At 45.6% G+C, this 25499-nt stretch overlaps 1 protein-coding gene across 1 annotated transcript in view; it reads left to right on the top strand.

The window, feature by feature from the left end:
* LOC124555666 (glucose-6-phosphatase 3) overlaps positions 1-25499 on the top strand; it is a 145295-nt gene that overhangs the window by 31232 nt on the left and 88564 nt on the right. Inside the window, exon 2 of the mRNA XM_047129654.1 lies at positions 6311-6475. Within this exon, the coding sequence (XP_046985610.1) occupies positions 6311-6475 (165 nt within the window). The remainder of the gene's footprint in view (positions 1-6310; positions 6476-25499) is intronic.

Genomic DNA, 25499 nt, shown 5'->3' with positions numbered 1-25499 from the left:
AAGCTGTCGCCGTCCGTCTTTCCCTTTCTGGATACACGTTCTCTCTTTGTACGGTATACATTCCATCGTCCACACCAATGGCACGAGCTGATCTCCTTCATCTTCTTGGTCAGCTTCCACCCCCCTATTTGCTGGTTGGGGACTTAAATGCCCACCACCCGCTTTGGGGATCTCCACATCCTTGTCCACGTGGCTCACTATTGCTAGACGTCTTCCACCAAGCGGATCTAGTTTGCCTCAACACTGGGGTCCCCACATTTTTGTCTGCCTCCACGACAAATTTATCTCATTTGGACCTAGCGGTCGGTACTGTTCCGCTAGCTCGGCGCTTCGAATGGTTCGCCCTTGATGATACACACTCGAGTGACCACTTTCCATGTGTTCTTAGACTGCAGCCTCAACTGCCATATATGCGCTCGCGACGCTGGAAGTTTGCCCAAGCCGATTGGACACTTTTTTCGTCTCTAGCGACATTCGATGACCTTCGCTTTCCCAGCGTCGACGATGAGGTCACACATATTACCGACGTTATTCTTACAGCTGCGGAACGTTCAATACCACGCACCTCCGAATTGCCCCGGCGCCCCCCAGTTCCTTGGTGGAACGAGGCATGCCGTGACGCAATACGTGAGCGGCGACGTGCTCTTCGCATTTTCCGTCACCATCCAACTTTGGCCAACTGTATCCGATATAAGCAGCTCCGTGCGCGATGCCGTCGCGTCATCCGCGATAGCAAGAAGGCAAGCTGGAAATTCTTTATTAGCTCATTTAACACCTTCACTCCCTCCTCGGAAGTTTGGAGTCGGCTTCGACGGTTCTCAGGCGCGCCTAGTTTCTCCCCGGTCTCTGGGCTCACTGTCGCGCATGATACCTTAGTGGACCCCGTCGCAATTTCTAACTCATTGGGTCAGCACTTTGCTGAGATTTCGAGCTCTTCAAATTACCCGCCAGCGTTTCTCCCGAAGAAACGTGCAGCGGAAGTGCGACATCTTGCTTTCTCCTCTCAAAATCACGAAAGCTACAATACTGTTTTCTCCATGCGGGAACTCCAACATGCCCTCTCTTCTTCTCGCTCCTCCGCCCCAGGACCGGATGGTATCCATGTCCAAATGTTGCTGCATTTATCAACCCATAGTCTGCGTTACCTCCTTCGCCTTTATAATCGAATTTGGACCGACAGTACCTTTCCCGGATGATGGCGGAAGCTATTGTCGTTCCCGTTCCGAAACCTGGAAAGGACAAACATCTCCCCTCTAGCTATCGCCCCATTTCTCTCACGAGTAGTGTCTGTAAGGTTTTGGAGCGCATGGTGAATTACCGTTTAGCTTGGTGGCTGGAATCCCGCAGTCTTTTAACACCTGCCCAATGCGTATTCCGAAAGCATCGTTCTGCAGTTGACCATCTTGTTGCTCTCTCCACTTATATCATGAACAATTTTCTCCGGAAACGCCAAACGGTAGCAATATTTTTTGATCTGGAGAGAGCATACGATACCTGTTGGAGGACAGGCATCCTCCGCACACTGTTCTCTTGGGGCTTTCGAGGCCGGCTGCCCCTTTTTCTTCGCGAATTTATGGCAGAGCGCACATTTAGGGTGCGGGTGAACACTACTCTCTCCCGTATTTTCTCCCAAGAAAACGGGGTACCCCAGGGCTCCGTGCTGAGTGTTGTACTGTTTGCCATCGCCATAAATCCAATTATGGATTGTCTCCTCCCTGATGTTTCGGGCTCCCTCTTTGTGGACGATTTTGCGATCTACTACAGCTCTCAACGGACCAGCCTTCTTGAACGACGTCTTCAAGGATGTCTCGATCGCCTCCACTCGTGGAGCATCGAAACCGGCTTCCGTTTCTCACCCAGTAAGACCGTTTGTGTTAATTTTTGGCGACGTAGGGAGTTTCTTCCGCCCTCCTTACATCTAGGTCCTGTCAACCTTCCGTTTTCCGACGTCGCTAAATTCTTGGGTCTTATGTTTGACAGAAAACTGTGCTGGTCCTCCCACGTTTCCTACCTTTCGGCTCGCTGTCTGCGTTCCCTTAACACCCTCCGTGTCCCGAATGGTACCTCCTGGGGAGCGGTCCGAGTGGTCCTTCTCCGCCTCTATCGCGCCTTAGTGTGCTCGAAATTGGATTATGGAAGCATAGTCTACTCCTCTGCTCGGCCGTCTATTCTTCGGCGTCTCGACTCTATCCACCACCGTGGATTACGTTTAGTGTCTGGAGCTTTTTACACCAGCCCTGTGGGAAGCCTTTATGCTGAGACTGCTGAACCTCCGCTGTCCAATCGGCGGGCAGTCCTTTTGAGTCGTTACGCTAGCCATCTGTCTTCCATGCCTGCTAATCCAGCCCATGATCTTTTTTTCGACGCCTCCTTTGATGTAGGCCGCTCCTCCTCCCTACTACCCCCGGGAGTCCGCTTCCGTCAACTGCTCCATTCTCTTTCCTTCCGCTTTCCCAAAACCTTCTTGACAACTTGGGGTACAGCACCGCCTTGGCTCCGTCCCCGGATCTACTTGCTCCGTGACCTTTGTTAATTTCCCAAGGATGGTACCCCTACACTTGTTTACCGTCGGGCATTTGCTGCTCTATGTGCACAAATGATGGACGCCACATTTATTTACACCGACGGCTCGAAAACATTGTTAGGTGTAGGGAGTGCCTATATTGTTGGCGACACCCCAAATCACTTTCGGCTTCCTGACCAGTGTTCGGTTTATACTGCGGAGCTTTACGCTGTTCTCCAGGCTGTCCACTACATCCGCCGCCATCAGCGGATACAGTACGTAATCTGCTCAGATTCTCTCAGCTCTCTCCTCAGTCTCCAAGCTCTTTACCCTGAGCACCCTCTGGTCCACCGGATTCAGGACTGTCTGCGCTTGCTCCACCTGGGGGGCGTCTCGGTGGCGTTCCTCTGGCTCCCGGGACACGCTGGTATCTGTGGGAATGAGGCGGCCGATATAGCGGCCAAGGCTGCAGTCTCTCTTCCTCGGCCAGCTATTCAGTCGCTTCCCTTCACCGATCTACGGAGCCGTTTATGTCGCAAAGTTGCTCATTTATGGCATGCGCATTGGTCATCACTTCCCCATAATAAATTGCGGGAAGTGAAAGCCCTTCCTTGCGCTTGGACCTCTTCCTCCCGAACGCGTCGTCGGGAGGAGGTAATTTTAGCTAGACTCCGGATAGGGCACTGTCTTTTTAGCCATCGACATCTTTTAAGCGGCGATCCTCCCCCACTCTGTCCCCACTGCTCTCAGCTGTGGACGGTAAGACACCTTTTAATTGAATGCCCCTATTTTAATCCGTGACGCTCCCGTCTACAGCTATCGCCTGATCTAACGTCGATTTTAGCAGATGACACACGCTCAGCCGACCGCGTTCTCCAGTTTATTAGTGACAGTGAAATGACGTCAGTCATTTGAAGCTTTTTTTTGGGGACAACCAACCCCTTTCTGTAGTGGATTTTTAAGCATTCCTTCTGCTTTTAGTTTCTCAAATTTTATGACTTTGTTCCCATTGCTGCTGGTTTTAAATTTCGGTTTTTTACTGTTCCCTAAGTCACGGGCTGGGCGCTAATGACCATAGAAGTTTTGCGCCCTAAAACCAAAAACAAAAAAAACAAAAAACAAAAAACACTGAGGGACAGCTCGGACCGAAACAAGAATAGCCAATAGCGTTTCATTGGGTACGATTTGTTACCATTAAATGTCAGTTAACGACGTATCAGCGGTAGAAGGTGTTGAGGAGGCACTTAAGAGTAGCAATATTAAGGTCAAAATTTGTGTATTTTCTCGTGGCTAGACACGTGTGTAGGAGAAAGTAATAATCGCGAAAACTAAGTTGACACTCGGCACTGTGGCTGATGGAAGAGATTATAAATGCATTTCCCATTTACAGTCGCTCCCATCAGCCACCGCGCCGAGTGTCTACTTAGTTTGCGCGAATAACAAGTTTCTGTACTGTTTCTTGCAACTGTTTTTCTCCCACTTTCGCGTTTTTTACAGATTCTCGTTCTTTCTTATTAATGTAACACAAGTATATTCCGCAATATTCGATGTTATTTACATACAAGAGCGTGCTCTCTAACGAATGACCGATGACATCAGCAGTTTGGTCCCTAAGGAATTCACACACATTTCAAACGAATGAGTTTCTTCGATTTTGTGACTGATTAAAAAACGAAAGATGGAACCCCTGCAATGGAACGACCGGCAATGATACATGAGTTATTTAGTGCTACGAGTACTTTGCTGTTTCATCCAAGTAAGTCGCAATTTCGGACGGTGTGGATAGGTAGGAACCTAAGACGACAGTTAAAATTGCTGCGAGTGAAAAACGAGCAGCAGTGACATTTATGTTCTTCCTTGTCACAAATATTTAGCTGCGATCTAATCGTTAACAATGCTGTCGTAAATTCAGCAGCAAGGCAGACATCGCACCCCACAGCGATTGATAGCTAATGAACTTATGCGAAGTAGTGAATGGTCATTGATGTTATGGTGTCAGTGTGATTTGGACCATAATTTCCGTACTTCATTTTACTTTTCGCTAAATGATTATTTAAAAACGAAATATACAGTTAATTGTAGCAAGCAACACTATTCGCCAGGACTATTCAATACAACTTCTGCTACAAATCACAAAAAAGTTTTCGGTGTATCTTTACAATACGTCAATATTCCAGAAGCCAGCACCACGAGTACTCACGACTTGAAAGTATGGAACAAGTTTTATTTCCCTCCCCTTTTTCACAAAATAATTGCAGCGACAAAATACACTATAGCATTAATCATTGTCCGCAGCTCGTGGTCGTGCGGTAGCGTTCTCGCTTCCCACGCCCGGGTTCGATTCCCGGCGGGGTCAGGGATTTTCTCTGCCTCGTGATGACTGGGTGATGTGCTTAGGTTAGTTAGGTTTAAGTAGTTCTAAGTTCTAGGGGACTGATGACCATAGATGTTAAGTCCCATAGTGCTCAGAGCCATTTGAACCATTTTGAAGCATTAATAATTTGTTGACAAATTGTTCCCGCAATGTTTTCGTTGGTAAACATTCAGTTCTCAGGTCAGCCACAGTGCCAGTGCCCACACAACACCAAAGAAAAAGTCTCACACATGCCCATCTGTACTGAAGAAATCATATTGTCTCTCATTGCCCTGAAAATAGTGGAGTTTGTTATTCAAGTTTCGGGCCGAGCTGTTCCGAACGATAAAAAGTGTCACCTGAACGTGTTCTGTAAATGGGAAATGCCTTTATGGTCGCTCCTATCAGCCACCGCGCCGAGTGTCAACTTGCACATATAGTGCTGCGTGGTGTCTGCCAGCGATACGTCTTCGTTCATCGTCCGACGTCCATCACTGTCATAGAAATAAGTAGGGGCAGGAAAATTTCACGGAAATAACGAGGAAAATAATGCGAAATTGACTATTTTTAGCGAAATAAAGCGAAATCGATGACTTTTATGAAATATCGTGAAATTTGTCATTTTCCTGTATAAAAAATTTAATCTGAGGACGACAATCACGTAACTGGTAGTTATTCAATGTTGAAAATGTATTTTTAGTAACTGATAGTTATTGAATGTTGAAGTTATGTTTTGCCTACTTTATTTATTTTTCCTTTCTTGTATGTATGATCTTAAAATGACAGTTTATTTCCCTCGTAACAAACTGTGATCTGACTTCAAAAATAGCACCCAAAGTGGCAAAAAAATTGACCTAATTTGGCGAAAACACCGAGTTTGACAAAAAAGTACATCGAGTTTGGGCAAAAAACACCGTATGTGGTAAAAAAATAAACATCAAATTTGAAAAAAAAAGAAAAAAATAAACGTCGAATTTGAAAAAAATATAAAAAGGGAAAATATGATAATTGGCAAAAAGGCAAGTTGGCAACAAAATGGCACTGAAATTGGCAAAAGTTGACACCAAAATTGGCAAAAAATAACACTGAACTCGGCCGTAAAATAAAACGATTTTTTTCTGTCCCTGGATGTAAGACATATCACTTAGTTATTAAAAAAATAAAAAGTAAAAGTGAAAATAGATGTAACAGTAGACTGACACCTAATATTTCACATATAACTTGGATCACATAAATATGTTGTAATATATTATGCGCAGAATTTCTAAATTTAAATTATTTTACTGTCTTCATTTGTTGGCACTCTCGAAAATACAGTATTATGGTTTTATTGTAGTGTGTTTCTGTAATTTTGTGTGAAAGCTATGTTACAGATGAAATATATTTCTAGGTGTCTGAAATTTGATAATTTGCCCTGTTGCTATAGTTTATTCATGTACTTAATTATTTTTCAGGTTGAAGCCACTGGAAAACATATTACTGAAAATTTCATCAGCATCCGATCCAGCAACAGTTGTATCAACTGTTTTCCCCCTTGTTGTTGCATTTGACCCACAACTATCGGCTGAAGTTCTAATTGTGTCAACAACTGCAGAATGGTTAAATACCCTGTTAAAGTGGTATGACTTTTACAATACATTTAATAAGTTATTTGGTTAGTTCTAATATTGCATGTGTAAACTGTTTCAGAGATGTGAATTTCTCTATCAGTTTCCACATTTCTTACTGTACCGCAATAATACATATGGCATTTTATAGACAAAGTCTAAGGCGGCATGATGTGATATTTAGAGAGAACTATCAGTACTGAAATCTCATTTAACTGACAGTAAATGCTAATTTTCCCAGCCAATGTAAGTTTGTGTGGATTGTAATGAAATGACCAGACGAAATACAGGAGAAGGGGTGTCCTTGAAGTCCAACTCTTAGAAGAGAATTCAGATTTATCAAAACAAGGACTCCGAAGTATAGATGGGCACAACACTATAATTACTAGAAACTAACTTAACAGTGTTAAGAAAGTCATTCACATGTTATGAGGATTCATGAATACTAAATAACAAACTGCAAAGAATCCTCATCCAACATGAGTGGCCAGTTTCAAAAGTCAGTCCATTTGCCATTCACCATTACAGCTGTGTGGCATTTTATAAGATAATGACACTGACAATGGATCATTTAATGTGATTGAAGATGAACCACAGATAAATACGTGTTTTATTTCTGACACATAAGGAAATGGTTTGTATATGCTTAGAAAGCAGCACTGTTTGTTTTGTGGAAAATTCATGAAGATACTATACGAAATTTGGAATAAGCATTACAAGAATTTTTTTCCTCTGTTTGATATACACAAGGGGAGCATTAAATTTCTTTATAGCTATGAGTAATGCCATTTTTCAGTCTGGCACTGCAGATAGCAATAATCTACAGAATCACTTGGAAAGCACCAAGTTGCAAGCAAAGGCATGCCAAGATCGTTCCAAGTGGAGGATAATGATGGAGTTAAAAGAGTGAATAGTAAGCCAAAAATAAATGCCAATGCACAGTAAAGATCACTGGTAAGGGAGATCTGTCCTTAAGAGAAATTCAAACCAGAATGGTTGGTAATATGGAGGTTGTAGCACAGACCATTGGCCTGGGTACTGACAAGCTAGCTTATGTGTAGGGCATGGAAGTCACCCTGGAGTGTTCACAAGTTACTCTCCTTAATTACAGTTTCAAATATTACCTGTATGGACATTGCAAAAATAATATGTTCTTTCACATATCCAGATTTGTCGGCATTAGTCTTGATGGATTTCCCTAACTCTGTGTATGTATTTGTTGATGGCAGTTCTTTATTTCTGGTGTGATTTTGCTTCAAACTTCTGCACTCAGGAATAGAGTGGTGATGTCCAAGAAGGAAACAGTTAAAGAGTGTAGGAATTCCATTGTGAAGAAAACAAAACTCTTTGCTTGTCGGGTGTATATTGAGGAAAGTAAGAGTATGTGAGTGAAACTTGGCATATGGAAATCGATGGCCTTGGTTTTTGAGGATTTCTGATATTGATACATAATATCAGATGGGAGAATCCAGCAACTCTTAACTTCTTAACTTAAGGTATGTGAAGAGGACCAACATTTTTTTGTCGAGTTTGTCTTGTTACAATCGCCTAGAAATATTGTACATACGAGGGTTGCCCAGTAAATAATGCCCCATATTTTTTTTCTCCAGAAGTATTTATTCCACAACAATCAAATTTACATATGTAAAAGACTGATGTTTTGTCTACTTGCTTTATTTTTCCACATAATCTCCTTCAAGTTCGACGGCCTTTTTCCAGCGAGACACAAGAGCGTGTATTCCCTGCCGGTAAAAATCTGTACTCTGCCTACGGAGCCAGGTTGTCACTTCGTGAATCACTTCTTCGTCATCGGCAAAACGTCTTCCACGAATGAAATTCTTCATTGGCCCAAACAAGTGAAAGTCTGAAGGAGCCAAATCGGGGCTGTAGGGTGGATGGGGTAACACTATCCAACCCACTTTCGCGATGTGTTCACAAGTCCTCAAACTTGTGTGAGGACGAGCGTTATCATGCTGAATCAAAACATCCTGTGGGTTAACATGACGCCCAAGGCGCCGGAAGCGCTGCTTAAGTTTGTCTAATGTTTTGACATAAGCCTCTGTCGAGTCGTAATGCGTCGATCCCGTCGAATGAGAACATCAGCCCGCTGCAACATGTCAGGCGTGACAGCCGTGGGAGGCCTTCCCGACCGCGGCAAATCTCGGAGCTCCGCAGCACCGCCCTCTGATGCTTTCACCCTCTGTGCCCAGCGACCAACAGTACTCCTATCGACTGCAGATGTTCCGTAGACTTTGCACAAGCGTTTATGAATATTGTCCACGGTTTCTTCCTCTGCTACGAGAAATTCAATCACTGCACGTTGTTTATGACGGATGTCACCTGCAGACGCCATTTTAGAACATTCCTACACCACCGCTCTCTGTCGGAGGAAATTGAAACTTTGCGTACACACGCGGGAAACTTCAAATAACTCGCACCTAAAGTGTCACATTTCTAATATTTTTTGTTTCGGAGAAAAAAAATGTGGGGCATTATTTACTGGGCGACCCTCGTAAATTTAATTGATGATAGGGTCAGTTAAACAGCACACTTAAACTGCAGATTCTGCATTTAGCACCAAAATGGAAACACTATGCTGTGACATGTACTTGAAGTTTCATATGAAACAACAAAGTGTCCTGAATGACCCACACTGACATATTTATAGGCAACTGTATGTCAGCTCCATGTCCATTTCCATGCGCTCCTTGTGGTACAACTAGACTCATCATTACTACATAACTGGAATGTCTCTGATTTAGAGTCTGTATTGAAACTTGAGCTAGATGAGGATTTTGAAACCATGCGCATGCTTGGGTATAGATATTACTCCCCCCATCCCCTTCCTCCTCCCCTCTTCAAATGACACACCGTGCCAAAAATACCCAAGTTTATGCCTGACCCTACTAGGAATAGGAAAGAGTTGTGCTCAGATACCTGCCATTAGGTCCAGTGGCATGTCATATTTGGAGCATTACAGTTCCAGTGCTTCTGATGCAGTTGGTAGCACCTGTTGTCCCAATGGGTGGTGACGGTGACTAGGGTCTACCTGTGAGAGAGTGGGTTCTTTGAGCAACTGGATTGGCGGAAGAGGTTCCAGCTCCATGAATTTCACATTTTTTAACCGTATGGCCTCCACTGGGTGTTGTTGTGTACAGTGTGGGTTGAGTTCCTTTGAAAGGGAGCCTGTAAGTGGATTAGAATGTAGCAAAAGTTCCATCTCCATAGATTCCCATCTTCGTTCATTGATAACTGCAGGACGTGAAGTTTGGCAGGGTTGGCAGTCATAGTGATAATGTGGCACAGGGGAGGCGCATTATCCCTACACCAGCAGGCAGGCCTCGAGACTCTTATCCTATTGGTTGTTGCTATGTCAGTTGTGCTGGAGACATTGAACATTCCAGTAGCCATAGCTGCTTATGGTGACAGGCCAGTTAATTTTGATAGAGGAAAACTACTATTTGTAAACTCCTGTTTTCAACACCTCCAACTTGGGTACTGGTGCTGGAAGTTCGGCCATATGTCATCCCACAGTACTTCCAGCATCACATGTCGAGATTGCGGACGCCCATCACATCCCAATACTCCATGTTCCCCTCCTCCCATCTGCATAGAGCACCATTTGCCCCCCCCCCCCCCCCCCCCAGCCATCGGGGACATCCGTCCCCACTTCTAAACAAGAGTCTTCTTCAGCTTCTCTTGCTAGGAAGGGGTCCCTTGGGTCCCTCACTTCCCAGGTTTCTGCTGGTGGGAAAAATGACACCTAACAGCGGCTGAAGAGCCCAAAAGCAGCTGGTCATAGGGCTTCATGCTCATCCTCAGTCCCGGAGACTGAGTCAGTGAAGTCCTCCCAAGCAGGGAAACCCAAGGGGCAACGAGAGAAATCCAAAAAGAAAACCGCCAAGATCAAGGAAATTGCAGTGGCACCCACACCACCACTACCTACAAGCTCTGCGTAGGAGGATGGGGTGGAGATTTTGGCATCCGCTGAGGGCCCAGATCTTGCCAGACCCTCAGACACAATGGATACAGACGACTCAGGCAATAAGTCAGTGGCAGCAGATGGCTCTTGAGGCGTAAACTGCCTCATTGAATGTTCCATGCCTTCCCAGTCTCACGATGTCATCCTCCAGTGGAATTGTGGTGGTTTTTTTCCACAGCCTGGGTGAGCCACAGCAACTGTTAAGCTTCACACCTGCTATCTGCATTGCTCTCCAGGAAACGTGGTTCCTGACAATGTGAACCCCTGCCCTCTGCAGCTATAAGGGGTATTACAGGAACCGTACTGACTGTAATCGAGTGTCAGGTGGAGCTTGTGTTTATGCCCTAGACTCAGTCTGTAGTGAACCTGAGCCCCTTCAAACCCCTGTTGAAGCAGTGGCTGTCAGAATGGATGATGCAGGAAATAACTGTCTGCAATGTATATCTTCCTCCAGATGGTACAGTCCTCCTGAATGTATTAGCTGCACTGATTGATGAACTCCTCAAACCTTTCCTACTTTTGGGAGATTTTAATGCCCATAATCCCTTGTGGGGTGGCACCATGCTTACTGGCAGAGGCAGAGATGTCGGAAATTTACTGTCTTAGTTCGACCTCTGCCTCTTAAACACTGGGGCTGCCACAAATTGCAATGTGGCTTATGGTAGTTACTCAGCCATTGAATTATCAATTTGCAGCCCAGGACTTCTCCCATCTATCCACTGGAGAGCACATGACGACCTGTGTGGTTGTGACCACTTCCCCATCTTCCTGTCACTGCCCCAGTGTCAGGCCCACGGACACCTGCCCAGATGGGCTTAAGCAAGGCAGACTGGGAAACTTTCACCTCTGCTGTAACATTGATGTGACGGTGAAGTGGGTGACTACAACAATTGTTTCTGCGGCAGAAAATGTGATCCCTCACTCTTTAGGGTGCCCGAGGCGTAAGGCAGTTCCTTGCTGGTCACCGCTAGTTGTGGAACCAATTAAGGAGCATCGGCATGCTCTGCAATGGTGTAAGCGGCACCCATCCCTGGAGCACCGCATAGCCTCAAAGCTCCGTGCCCGTGTTCTCCAGCTTATCAAACAATGGAAGCAGGAGTGTTGGGTGAGATACGTCTCCACCATTGGGCGCCATATGTCACCTTCCCAAGTCTGGGCAAAGATCAAACATCTTTTCAGGTACCAGACCCCAACAAGTGTCCCCGGTATTACCATAAATGGCGTGTTATCTGCTGACGCAAACGTGATTGCCGAGCACTTTGCTCGAGCCTCTGCGTAGTAGAATTACCCCCAGCCTTTCGCACTCTCAAACGGCAGCTGGAAGGGAACGTCCTCTCATTCACTACACACTGCAATGAATCCTATAATGCCCCATTTACAGAGTGGGAGCTCCTCAGTGCCCTTGCACATTCCCACGACACAGCTCCTGGGCCTGATCGGATCCACAGCCAGATGATTAAACATCTCTCATCTGACTACAAGTGACATCTTGTCATCTTCAAGCAGATCTGGTGCGATGGCATCTTTCCATTGCAATGGCAGGAGAGCACCATCATTCTGGTGCTCAAACCTGGTAAATACCTGCTTGATGTGCATAGCTATCAGCCCATCAGCCTCACCAACATTCTTTGTAAGCTGCTGGAACATATGGTATGTCGGCGGTTGGGTTGGGTTGGGTCTTGGAGGCACATGGTCTACTGGCTCCATGTCAGGGCTGCTTCTGCCAGGGTTGCTCTACCACTGATAGTCTTGTGTCCATCAAGTCTGCCAACCTAACAGCCTTTTCCAGAAAGCAACACCTGGTTACCATCTTTTTTTACTTACGTAAAGCATACGACACGACGTAGCGACATCATATCCTTGCCACTTTGTGAGTGGGGTCTCAGAGGCCCATTCCCATTTTTTGTTTATCCAAAACTTCCTGTCGCTCTGTACTTCCCGTGTCCAAGTTGGTACCTCCCATAGTTCACCCCATATCCAGGAGAATGGAGTCCCTCAGGGCTCTGTATTGAGTGTATCTCTATTTTTAGTGGCCATTAATGGTCTAGCAGCAGCTGTAAGGCCATCCGTCTCACCTTCTCTGTATGTAGACAACTTCTGCATTTCGTACTGTTCCACCAGTACTGGTGTTGCTGAGCGGCACCTACAGGGAGCCATCCACAAGGTGCAGTCATGGGCTCTACCCCACGGCTTCCACTTTTCAGCCGCAAAGTCGTATGTCATGCACTTCTGTAGGCATTGTACCGCTCATTAGGAACCAGCACTTTACCTTAATGATGATCCACTCACTGTAGTGGAGACATATTGATTCCTAGGACTGGTTTTAGAAGCTTAATTGACTTGGCTGCCTGATCTTAGTCAGTTTAAGCAGAAGTGCTGGCAGCACCTCAGTGCCCTCCGTTGCCTGAGCAACACCACTTGGGGTGCAGATTGCTGTATGCTGCTGCTGCTGCTGCTGCTGCTGCTGCTTCTCCTCTACAGAGCCCTTGTCCAATCCAGAATTGACTATGGGAGTGTGGTTTATGGTTCGGCAGCACCTTCAGCGTTGCATTTACTCGACCCTGTGCGCCACTGCGGGGTTTTACTAGCTACAGGAGCGTTTAGGGCGAGTCCAGTGACCAACGTACGGGTGGAGACTGGGGTCCCTCCATTGCAGGTCAGACGTGCGCAGCTGCTCACCAGTTACGCAGCACACATTCTTAGTTCCCCTGAGCATCCAAATTACCATATCCTTTTCCCACCCGCGGCAGTCCACCTCCCGCATCGGTGGCCCAGGTTGGGACTAACGATTGCAGTTCACATGCGTTCCCCTCTTTCTGAACTGGTGTCCTTCCCTTTACCACCTATACTTGAGGTCCATTCATGTACACCTCCATGGTATGTGCCTTGGCCACAGCTTCTTCTGGAACTGTAATATGGCCCTAAGGACTCTGTTAACCCTGCGGCTCTCCGCTGTCACTTCCTCTCGATTTTTGACTTGTTCTGGGGCTCTGAAGTGGTTTACACCAACGGCTCAATGGCTGATGGTTGCATTGGCTTTGCCTATGCTCACGGCAGCCATTTTTAACAGCATTCCTTACCCGATGGTTGCGGTGTATTCACTGCAGAGCTGGTGGCCATTTCTCGTGCACTTCAGTATCTCCGTTCATGCCCTGGGGAGTCTTTTCTTTTATGTACTGACTCCTTGAACAGACTGAAAACTATCGACCAGTGCTACCCTCGGCATCCTTTGGTAGTGTCTATCCAGGAAACCATCTATGCCCTGGAACGGTCCAGTCGTTCAGCGGTGTTCGTCTGGACCCCTGGTCATGTCAGAATCACAAGCAGTGAACTTGCTGTCAGGCTGCCCAAACAGGCTACACGGAAACCACTTCTGGAGATTGGCATCTCTGCAACTGACCTGCGTTCATTATTACGCCGCAAGGTTTTTCGCCTTTAGGAGGCAGGATGGCAAAATCTCAGTATGCACTACAAACTGCGAGCCATTAAGGGGACCACAAATGTATGGAAGTCCTCGACGAAGGCCTCTCGCAGGGACTCCGTGGTTCTCTGCAGGCTCCGCATAGGCCGTGCCTGGGCGACCCACGGCTACCTTCTGTGCCATGAAGACCCACCTCAGTGTCGGTGCAGTGCCCGTTTGACAGTGGCCCATACTCTTCTACTCTGTCCTCCTTGGACTGCCCTGCGACTTCATCTTCAGTTGCCAGACTCGTTATCATTAATTTTAGCAGACAACGCCTCATCGGCTGATATGGTTTTATGTTTCATCCGTGAGGGTGGATTTTATCGTTCGATCTGAGTTTTAGTGCCTGTCGTATGTCCTCCACTCTAGTGCCTTTAGGGTGGAAGTTTTAATGTGTTGCTGGGTGGCTGACTTTTCCTTTTTATTTTAGTGATTGGCCAGCCACTGTAATCTGCTTCCTTGTTTTACTCTCTTCTGTTTCTTGTAACTCTCTGTTTTCTTGTCCTCTTCTGTTCCTTTTAGTTTTTGTTGTCTTTCCTATGTTCTTATGGTCTTCCATTTCTTTTCGTTTTGTTGTATGTCTCATCAATTTTATTCTCACACTTATTAGTATTAAGGGACCAATGACCTCATAGTTTGGTCCCTTTCCCCCTCTTTTAAACCAGCCAACCAACTTCGGTAATATTTCAGGTTATGGCCTAGCATATGAGCCCTGATGAGTAAATGTATGCTGGCCGCTGTGGCTGAGCAGTTCTAGGCGCTTCAATCGGGAACCGCACTGCTGCTACTGTCACAGGTTCGAATCCTGCCTCGGGCATGGGTGTATGTGATGTCCTTAGGTTACTTAAGTTTAAGTAGTTCTAGGTCTAGGGGACTGATGACCTCAGATGTTAAGTCCCATAGTGATTAGAGCTATTTGAACCATTTTTGAGTAAATGTACGTAGTAGCAGGGGTTAATGGGTGTGTGGATCACTGGGTTGAGTAGGTCAGAAAACGTGCACAGTCCACACAGCACAGTATTTTGGCTGTCCTATGTCCATTGATTGAGATGGATTGCTATGTTTTAAGCAAGCTAATCAGTGCTTCCTCAGATGACACACTTAACAATCAACAATCTGGAAAGACTGTATGGACCCATTGCCACTGGTGCTCCAGTGCATCCCTGGGACAAAATGTTGCTCAGGGACTGCTTGATTGGAGGTGCAGGCCAGGTAACCCCAGACCATACATACTATAGTGCCATCAATACATGCCACTAAATGTGACACCCAAACAACTACTTCATCCCAGATGTCACACAAGTATGTCATTTGCAGTAACTGGAGGATTTGGGTGTTAGTGTTACAATATCCTGACACTCTGGTTTTTTCACCATTATGATGAGAACACTATCACTGACGTTGAGATGGCTATGCACTGAAGGAGAAAAAAAAAAAGCCCTTAAATACCAGATCAGTGCCCTTAGGAATGTGTTCCAACCACACCCTTAGTGCCGGGGGCAGCACCCTTTGAAATAGCTGACCTTACCCTGATTTAGTAGCTACTTCATGTACGGTAACTGGAATGTCACAAAGAGTGTAATCATACAGTGTAGACTTTCCGCAGCCAGTGCCTGCTTTGGTTAAAACTTCTGGGCTGATAGGTCCTTGTTCATTGCTGTTTTATCTTCAAAGATGTCTTCCACAGTTAGAGACTAAATGTCAGGAAGTAGTTTTATGTATTGATTGCAGCCTGTTGGCCAAGAAGTTTTAAGTGATGTCAGCAAAAGTGTTTCATGTGCTATCATCCAATGCAAAATGAAGCCCTTCATGGTGATCAAAAAGTCTAGAACACAAGGGATGTGGGAAAGAATGCCCACATTATCATGGTGTGTGATGGACCAATTATGAATTTCATAGTGATTATTACTCAGATACGGAGACTACGTCTGTAGACGCTACATTATTTTTCGGGAGCTTGGAGGAGAGTCTCAATATTGAGAAATTTGTGGCCGGTAAGAAAGGGAAATTTAGTTCTGTACAAACACTATAAAGGATTACTAGAGCCTCTTTCCCTATCTGCAGGTAATTTAACTGGGCTACTGTTAACATCTGGGATGCAAACGAAATGGGCTGTTCAGTGATGTTAGGTGTTTATGAGACGACATTGCACCAATTCCATACTGTAATGGGTCCAATTTGAGTGGAAAGCATTTGCCATGTATATATCTCACCACAAGCTATCTCCCTCTGCAAGTCCCGGGGTTAGAATGGGCCCAAGGTATCCCTGCTTGTCATAAAAGGCGACTAAAAGGAGTCTCACACTTTTCAGGCCTATAAATTCAGATCCCATTCTATGGTTTGACCTGCTACTTTCCAAATTCTACAGAAGTGAGGGCCATACGGGGAAGGACGCCTTACGTGGTGCATGAGTGCCCTTAGATTCGATCTCCTGAACCACTTGTCATGGCTCTGCGTCTCCACCTGCAATCAACTACTTGGGAAAGGACACTTTTTCGGGGTATGTCATCTTCCTCCATTGTCTCCTGCCTTCTTTTGCCCCCATGACAGTATTGGATTTCTCTGTGCCCAACATCCAGCACGGTAGCCAGTCCGTTGTAGTGGGGCCTTCATGTACCCATTTGGTGGTAGTCCCCTGACTACACAGGAATCGCACTGCTGATGCCTGAGCTGCAAACTCCCCACATATGCCAAGGAGTAGATGCCTGTCTTCCTGAGGCATGGGGCATCAGGACACCCAGCGATGGCCATTGTGCCAGGTGGCCTATGCTGTGGCTGGGTGGCGCCCATGGGGAGAGCCCCTGATCAGAGTGGGTGGCATCAGGGTGGATGACCCACAATGAAGCGGACTAATTCATCTCTTGCTGGTGACCGTACGCTGCCAGCAGTCTCTAAGAAGGGCAAGTTAGAGTGAAATGCTGACAGATATGACCCTAAATCATTTCCCTCCCTCGCTACACCGTGGGAGGTGCGTAGGGCTACAGAAAGACGAGAGCCATATTCACCTCAGTATTTAGTTTGTATAGGAGAATGGACAGGGACTCCTTTTGACCTGTGAAGCCTCAGTTTTTTGTTGAACATCTTGAGGATAAGTTTGGGGAAGTGGCAGTCCAAGATGAGAAGCAGTGCAGTCTTGATTGAGACAGCATCCCCAGTCCAATCCCGGGCATTACTCGCTTGTGACCGGCTGGGTAATATTCCTGTTTCCATCATTCCCCATAAAAGCCTCAACATGGTCCAGGGGATTATTTTCCATCGCGACCTCATATTGCAGTCTGATGACGAGCTCCACGCCAATCTAGAACAGTGGGGTTCATTTCATTAGGCGCGTTTACAGGGGACCCAAAGACAACAGGGTTGCTACTGGTGCCTTCATCTTGGCCTTTGAGGGTGATTCATTGCCTGGAAAGGTCAAGGTGATGGTTTACCACTGTGATGTTAAACTACATGTCCCTCCCCCATGTGGTGCTTTAAGTGCTTTAAATTCAGGCACATGTCTTCCCGCTGCACTTCCAACGCCACATGGCGTAACTGCGTATGTCCACTGCATCCAGATACTCCCTGTGCGTCTCCTCCCACATGTATCAACTTCAGAGAGCTGCTCTACCCCTGCTCGCCAGACTGCACAGTACTTCAAAAGGAGCCGAAAATCGTGGAGTACAAGACCCCGGACTGGTTGACTTACCAAGAGGCTAAATGTAATTTCAAACTCTTACAACCTGTTTGGTTCACTTCCACATATGCTGCAGCTGCATTACCATTGCCATCACTGTTTGTGACACAGTGTGTGGTACCAGTCATACCACACTCTGTGGGACATAAGGACGAATCAGCCATGGCAGAACACAACCTCAGTGAGGGACACACCTTCCAATTTGAAGAAACGAAAAAGCTTTGCCAAGCCAGTGGCTTCTGGGAGAGCGTAATCAAGGAATCAGTCGAAATAAGATTACATGACAAATCTTGTCAACAAGGACAAGGGCTACCATTTAAGTTCGGCATGGAACCCTGCAATAGCAACTATACACCAGGACCATGCTCAGCTGCTAACGCCCCTCTATTCTAAGCTAGACTAACGCGGCAGGTGGTGGCGGTGCCCGGCCCCACGTGGTTCCCCCCCCCCCCTCCTCCCCCCCCCACCACTCTAGCGCTGGTAGGCGGGGTGGGGAGGGATGGCCGCAATCCATCGATACTTCACCAGAAGATTATGAGAATGACACTCATCGAAATGTCACGGATTTTCGACGCAGCTACCTGGATGGAAGCCCGAGAAGATGTCATCAGCAGTATACACCGGGAAACTCTGCATTCACATATGAAGCACGTCTACGGGGAGGAAGTGCTCTGCAGAGTCAAACAGCTGCAGAAAGAACATATCAGGTACGCTAAGCTACTCAACACACTGGCCTTTCTCCAATGGTGTCGAGACAAGGGCGTCATGCCACGTTTTGCGGAATTGTGGCATCCAGTTAAATCGAAGAAGACGGACCGGATTTTGCGACGAGCGAGTGAGGCAATCATTAGAGAACACATTCGCTTCACACTAAGAGATTTGGACAAGAATGCATGGGCCCTATTCGCCTGCCACTTATTTCTCGCTGGTACTCTATCAAAATATGCCTGGGAATGGGCAGATTGCAGCTCATTTGCCAACAGCGAGGTAAAAGACCAGCAAGCTAATGCAAGACTGCACGGAAAATTCGAAAGACTCTCTGGAGCTCTGAGCAGGAAACAGGGTGTCAATGAATGTAGAACAATTATCAACCTGACGCTGTTACAACCTCGGCCCTGTCCAAAGGGTTGAATTTTGTTGCTGTTCCGAAGACAATACCGAAACAGGACATTATCATCAGTGTTGAAGAAGCCATCCGTTGCCTGCCTGCAGAAAAAGTGGAAGAAATCAGGCATGAAACATGCAGAGTAATTGACAAATCCCGGCTTCCAAAACCGAATATGATGTTAGCAGAACAGAAAGCACTAAGAGCACTAAAAGATGATGAAAACACCATAGTCCTTTCTGCTGATAAAGGAAATGCTACGGTTCTATTGTCTGCTGACGACTATCACCAGAAGATAAATACTTTGCTGCAGGATTTGGCCTACAAGAAGCTGAAGAAAGATCCAACACCGAAGATAACAAGGAAAACCACAGCTTTGCTCAACCAATCAGATCTAACAAAAGAAGATGTGAGGCCATTCTATACCAGGGCCCCAGCACCTCCACGACTATATGGACTGCCCAAAGTTCACAAGAATGGGGTGCCTCTTCGCCCTATATGGCCCTAAACGGTCCATTTTAACATGAGTGATGTATCACAAAGTAAATACCGTCTACACTGGCAGAATGTTATGTGATATCACGTACTTATACGTTTGTGACTATTATAGTGCCATCTACCACAAAGCGAAAAAAGTGGTCCAACTAAAACATTCATATTTCTTTACGTACTACACGAATATGTAATAAAAAATGGGGTTTCCTATTTTTTTAAAAAACGCAGTTGATATCCGTTTGACCTATGGCAGCGCCATCTAGCGGGTCAACCATAGCGCCATCTGGTTTCCCCCTTCAAGCTAGACAAGTTTCATTCTTTGTAGTTTTTTCATTTGACATTTGTTTCGTGAGATATTTGGCCCGGTCACGATCAATGGACCACCCCGTATATAGAAGATGACTGCAGTCCATCCAAAAACCGGGCAGCCCCAACAGCCAGCACCTGACAATGTACACAGCGTGCAAAAACAACGAGGAGACTCCACGAATGGACTATCTCGCAAGCGCTGATGCTGGAAACAAAGAGAAATGCTGCCAAGCTGATGCACTGACACACCTAATCTACATGCGGTACCAGGATAAAGATTGGGCAGAGTTTATCGACTGACTGGAACAAGTCGCGGAATTAGAGGTGACCAGCCTGGACAACAACTTGCTACTCGCAATACTAGCAAAATGCGAGTACGACGCTAAGAAACACGCACCACACCTGACACCGTACATCGTCAACAAACCAACGACCAACGCGGAACCATGGAGGGAGGTGAAGGAGAAGAAGAAGAAGAAGAAGGGCTCAGTCAAGGCACTTGTGAGAGGACTGCTCTGGCTGTGCAACAAAGACACTGTCGAGTAAGGCCTGCTGATGCGGGAATATGAGAATGTGGCAGTGAAACTCCACAACTGGGCCAACAAGCAGAGACCACCGCTGTTCATCCTGGCTGTGGAAACAGCCAGAGGTGAGCAGAAATGGCCTGCAGCAGAAATCTACGAGATGAAGAAGCTCATGGGCTTCCCAGTAACGGTGATGCCTCTCCCAGCGGAGCTAGACATGAAGCCCCAATGTTTCAAATGTCAGCAAGGAGAACATGTGGCAAAATACTGGCACAACCAGACGAAGTGTGTGAAGTGCGGAGACAGCCACGACAGTCGCAGCTGCACACGCAAAAGAGAAGGCCACCCCAATTGTGCCCGCTGCGGTCTGCCTCACGTCGTGAGCTGGCACGGCTGCAAAATGTTTGCAGGCCGCAAAACCACCCAGGAGATGCCAGGACATACCTACCGCAAGAAGAGAAGAAGAAAGAGGCGGAAGCATAGCAAGAAAGCCATGACATCACCACCAGAGACGAGCAAAGGCGCCATGACGACAGCCCCCTCCCACCCCCCGCCCCCCCCCCCCCCCCCCCTCGCCCACGCGGGGTCCACCGCCGCTAGTGAGAGTAGCGGTGGAGGTGGGCGATTGCCGGGGCTTGGGCAACGACACAGTGCCACCAAACGCCAAAGAGAAGATGCCGCCACAGTGACAGTGGGCGACATACCGAATGTGGGTGTCGGGGCCACCGTTCAGGAAGCAGAATCTCGCTTCTGAATGGCACTCCAAAACGAAATGGAGGCAGCCTGCCTGAGGCTGAAGGAGACCCTCTGCCCGTGGCCTCAAATGGAAATGCGGGCGACACAGGACACTGCCCGGACAAGAATTGAAGCTGCCACCCAGACTGCCGCGGTACCAGAAACGAACACCAAACAGAAGGAAAGGCTACCCGTAAACCGAGCAGTTCAAACCAGGGAGTTCATAAACTCGTGTAACAGCATATGAACTCTGAAGTATTAGGCGAGATCGATTTCTCCAAGCTCGACGCAGTGCAACAGAGAAGTGCAGACGTTAATGCCAGGAACTGGCTAGAAGTCCGAAAAAAATTCGAAAATGAAGAAAGAGGAGGAGGAGAAGAAGAAGAAGAAGAAGAAGAAGAAGAGGGAAGACCTCCGAGAAGACACCATACGCCTAACATACCCCTTCAATTATAATAAAGTACACCTTTAAATTGTAATAAATAAAGTAAAAGAAATTAATATGTGTAACACTACGGCTGAAAAGAGCATGAAGAAGCTCTATAGTGGCCCGCCCTATCCCCTTCAGGGAAGGGAATGAAAAGGCTAAAAAAATAAAATAATAAATAAATAAAAAAAAAGGTCCATCGACATTTCACCAGAAGGTGATGAGAATGATACTTATTGAAATGTAATGGATTTTTGACGCAGTTACCCGGATGGAAACCCCTAGAAGTTTTCATCTGCAAAATAGGTTGTTTTTCCTTTTTTGTGAAAATAAGTTATTTTTGTGTCAGTGCAAATTGAGTCATTTTCTTGTAATATTATTAGCTAAAAAAATTCATTCCCATGAGTCTGGGCGTTTTATTCCTTTGTATTCAAAAGACAGTAGTAGATTTTACTCCATTTTGTTATTGTCTGTGTTTCTAATCCCTCTGAAGTTCACAGAAATACAACAATTTCTGAAGATTTTTCAATCAAGTCATATCACAAACTTAAGTGAAAATGGAAGGTAGCTCAATCCACCTGTTTGAACTTCGCGCATTTCCAGCCCAACCAAAACAAGTCGGATACTCAAATGAAATAGCATGAGACATCTGCCTCTGGAAAATCGACACAAAGACCAGCACTGCTTGAATATGTTCAGATAGTGCCTGAAGGCTCTGGAAATATTGCTACCTGTGGCTTCTGTCATGATCAAATTGTACGTAAATTTTTCACAATTTTGAATATGTTATATGCACTGTTCAAGATATCTGTGGGAAATCACTCCAGCACTTGCAACTCAAACAACAGCCTGTTGTAGAAAAAAGTATTTCACATCAAAAATTGATCTGTTTTGGCATTGGTTCGCAAGTGTAGATGTGCATCAGCCAGGTTCATTATAGACTGGCTTCTAGCCAGGTTTGTCAGTTCCTCCAGTGTAGGAGTAGGGTAAAAACTGGACAGTTGATTATCTACTGTGATCTTAAAGCCCCTACATATTCTAATTGATATATTATTTTTTTATGGTGACTGTAGAGGTAATCTGCTGGAGTGATCATCTCCTCCCTACCCCCCCCCCCCTTCGCTCCCCTCCCCCCTCCCCCCTCCCCCCCTCCCCCCCCCCCCCCCCCCGTCCCCCCTCCCCCCCCCCCCCCCCCCCAATACTTTGCAGTCCATCCAGCTGCACTTTACTAATTGATGAATGGCAGAAAACATTGTGCTCATGCAATATAATTTAGGCACAATTGACTGTTTTACAGTGTTGGAAAATATTTTACAAGACTAACAAAGGTTGAAATAATCGTTGTAATATCTGTGTAAATATTCCAACACGAGATGGAATTGCCTCTGAAACCTAATTTATTTAATCATCAGTCTAAAAGCCAAAATGTACAAAATCATCAAGACTAAAAAAGGTTAGTAGCTACAGTTGAATTCACTACTACAAAAGTGTGTTCTCATGGTTCCTTTTTGTGTTCGACTTGAAGAATGACCCAACCCCGTGATGGGATTGACGGCGTAATTCACTACTCTGCACTGAGATTTCTGCAGTAGCGGTGAGCCAGTGTGTATACATCCAAATTTTTACATGGAACTCCATTGAAACAATGCATGAACTAGTGCAGTGTTCTACTTCTTGTTATGGCGACAGTTTTTATGGCATGCAGTGGAGTGGTCTCTTCCAAATTTGCTGTTTGCTGGCTGACGCAAACACTTACTAAGTAGCTTGTTGCAGGCAAAAAAAACAGTGATATCACATTATGGACAGTGATATCATTCATGCCTGATACTGTAGCTTGGACTTGATTTTCTTGACCTTGCTTTTCATTTGGTCATGGTGGTCTGATGGCAGAATACACATTGTGTTTCTTGCATATCTGCTGCCAGAATACTGCTTGACCGAGAGCTCATTTGCATAGAAAATGACAATGATTGCCTCCCACTGGTTGATCAAGACTTTGATTTTGAACATAGTTTGTGCTGCTTCTGCTGTCTCAAGAGTACTAGTAATCTTTAAGACTTTGGTAAGCATTGGGTCTGATTATCCCAATGACTTGCACTGACCTCTTTGTGTGGATTTATTCAGGTAGTGATAACATGGTTTAAAGCAGGGGTGGCAAAGATTTCAGCTTACAGGCGATGCGTGGGCCCGAGTGCGAAAATGCTCAACCTCACTTCACATTTCCCCCACTGCCGCACCAAGCTGTCTGAGCATTAGTGAGAGAAAAGAGGGGAAAATTGGAAACACACTGCATTTTAATGAGAGTCAAGTTGCACTGCATTCTACTTGGTTTTATGTTTCTCATTTCTCAACATTGTAGGTTACAAACAAAACAAATTTTCAGTATTATTTATTTTTTGCACACTGAAAACATAATATAATTTTTATCTGGTATGAACTGGCAGCATATGGACAGATGCAAACAGTTTCATAGAGTTTCACACTCAGGTTGTTTCATAATTGTGACTGATTTAATTTCATACTCGAGAAATGATCTTTAACACAAATTACGTCAATCAGAATATTGTAGCAGTTTTGCAACCTCATTATGGAGACTTGGACACTCCACCTTAGGAAAGCAATGTAGATTTCCTGGACAATTTTAACATAAAAAGATTTGCTAGTGACACTGGAATTACCTTGCAGGTCTGTCAGTAACATCGGCACATGCACAGGGGCGCTTTCAATTGAACGGAAAATGGTCTTGAAAACAGCACAGAAACAGATGTAAAGTTGACTGTGTCCTCAAAATCTTTTTAAAGTATCCTTATAATTCTTTCAAGGCCACAATGAATTCTTCAAGCTTCACATTTTCTTTAAATTCAGTGAACTAGGAAAGTGTACTGTCTTTCTCAGAATACGTCCCTCTTGCTTTCTCCTCTCAAAATCGCGAAAGCTATAATATTGTTTTCTCCATGGAGGAACTCCAACATGCCCTCTCTTCTTCTCGCTCTTCCGCCCCAGGACCGGATGGTATCCACATCCAGATGTTGCTGCATTTACCATAGCATAGTGTGCGCTACCTCCTTCGCCTTTATAATCGAATTTGGACCGTCAGTACTTTTCCCAGAAGATGGCGGGAAGCTATCGTTTTTCCTGTTCCGAAACCTGGAAAGGACAAACATCTCCTCTCTAGCAATCGTCCCATTTCTCTCACGAGTTGTGTATGTAAGGTTTTGGAGCATATGGTGAATTGCCGTTTAGCCAGGTGGCTGGAGTCCCGAAGTCTTTTATCACCTGCCCAATGCGGTTTCTGTAAGCATCGTTCTGCCATTGACCATCTTGTTGCTCTCTCCACTTATATCATGAAAAATTTTCTCAGGAAACGCCAAACAGTAGCAATATTTTTTGATCTGGAGAGAGCATACGATACCTGTTGGAGGACAGGCATCCTCTGCACACTTCGAGGTCGGCTGCCCCTTTTTATTCATGAATTTATGGCGGAGCACACATTTAAAGTGCGGTTGAACACTACTCTGTCCCGTACTTTCTCCCAAGAAAACGAGGTGCCCCGGGCCTCCAAATGGAGCACGTAGTGCTTTTTTATATACAGAACAATGAGTTTTGTCTGACGATCATTCTAATATTTTTGCTTTTTCGTTGTCAATTAATATTTAAATTCTTTCTGCATGCTCTTATAATGTCGTTTCATAGCAAATATGCAGCACCTGTTGCTTATGCGAATTGATGATTCTCATCCCTCTCTTCTGTCATTTAAACAGCCACTGGACCTGTGAACATCCTTCGTACCAAGAACAAATAGCGAAGGGTAAACAGTGCTGACACTATGATTCTGCCAAACTGAAGATAGTTGTACAGGGGGGGGGGGGGGGGGGAGGAATGCTGCACCACGATGTTAAATGAAATATCACGCTGTTGTGGGTACTTCAGAGAAGGACCAAGCAAAGCCAAGTGACAAGCCAGACCTTGGCCCACTCGCAGCTCGCACATCTTGCATCCATGAAGTTTGGCCGCCGCGGCTGGCCCTGAATTACAGTGTCAGAATTGGACTTGCTGCATTGTTTACAAAGAAAACCACATCTGACATACTAACTATGTACATCTGCAGCCAATAATTCATTCATCTGCTTCCCCATTGTTTAAGAGTTTAATTTCATTTAAGACTTTACTACTACTACTTGGATTGGACGATCATAATAGTCAGAACCTACATATTTCTGTAACATTCAAATTATTCAGATAAAGAGTGATTAGAACTAGTGCATGTAAATTACTAAAATCAGAAATTTAACTTGCCTTGCAGTGGAGAATAAGTAGTTGAAG

The sequence above is a fragment of the Schistocerca americana genome, chromosome X (genome assembly GCF_021461395.2).
Source record: "Schistocerca americana isolate TAMUIC-IGC-003095 chromosome X, iqSchAmer2.1, whole genome shotgun sequence".
Classification (NCBI taxonomy): Eukaryota; Metazoa; Arthropoda; class Insecta; order Orthoptera; family Acrididae; genus Schistocerca; species Schistocerca americana.
This window is presented reverse-complemented; position numbering and strand designations above follow the sequence as displayed.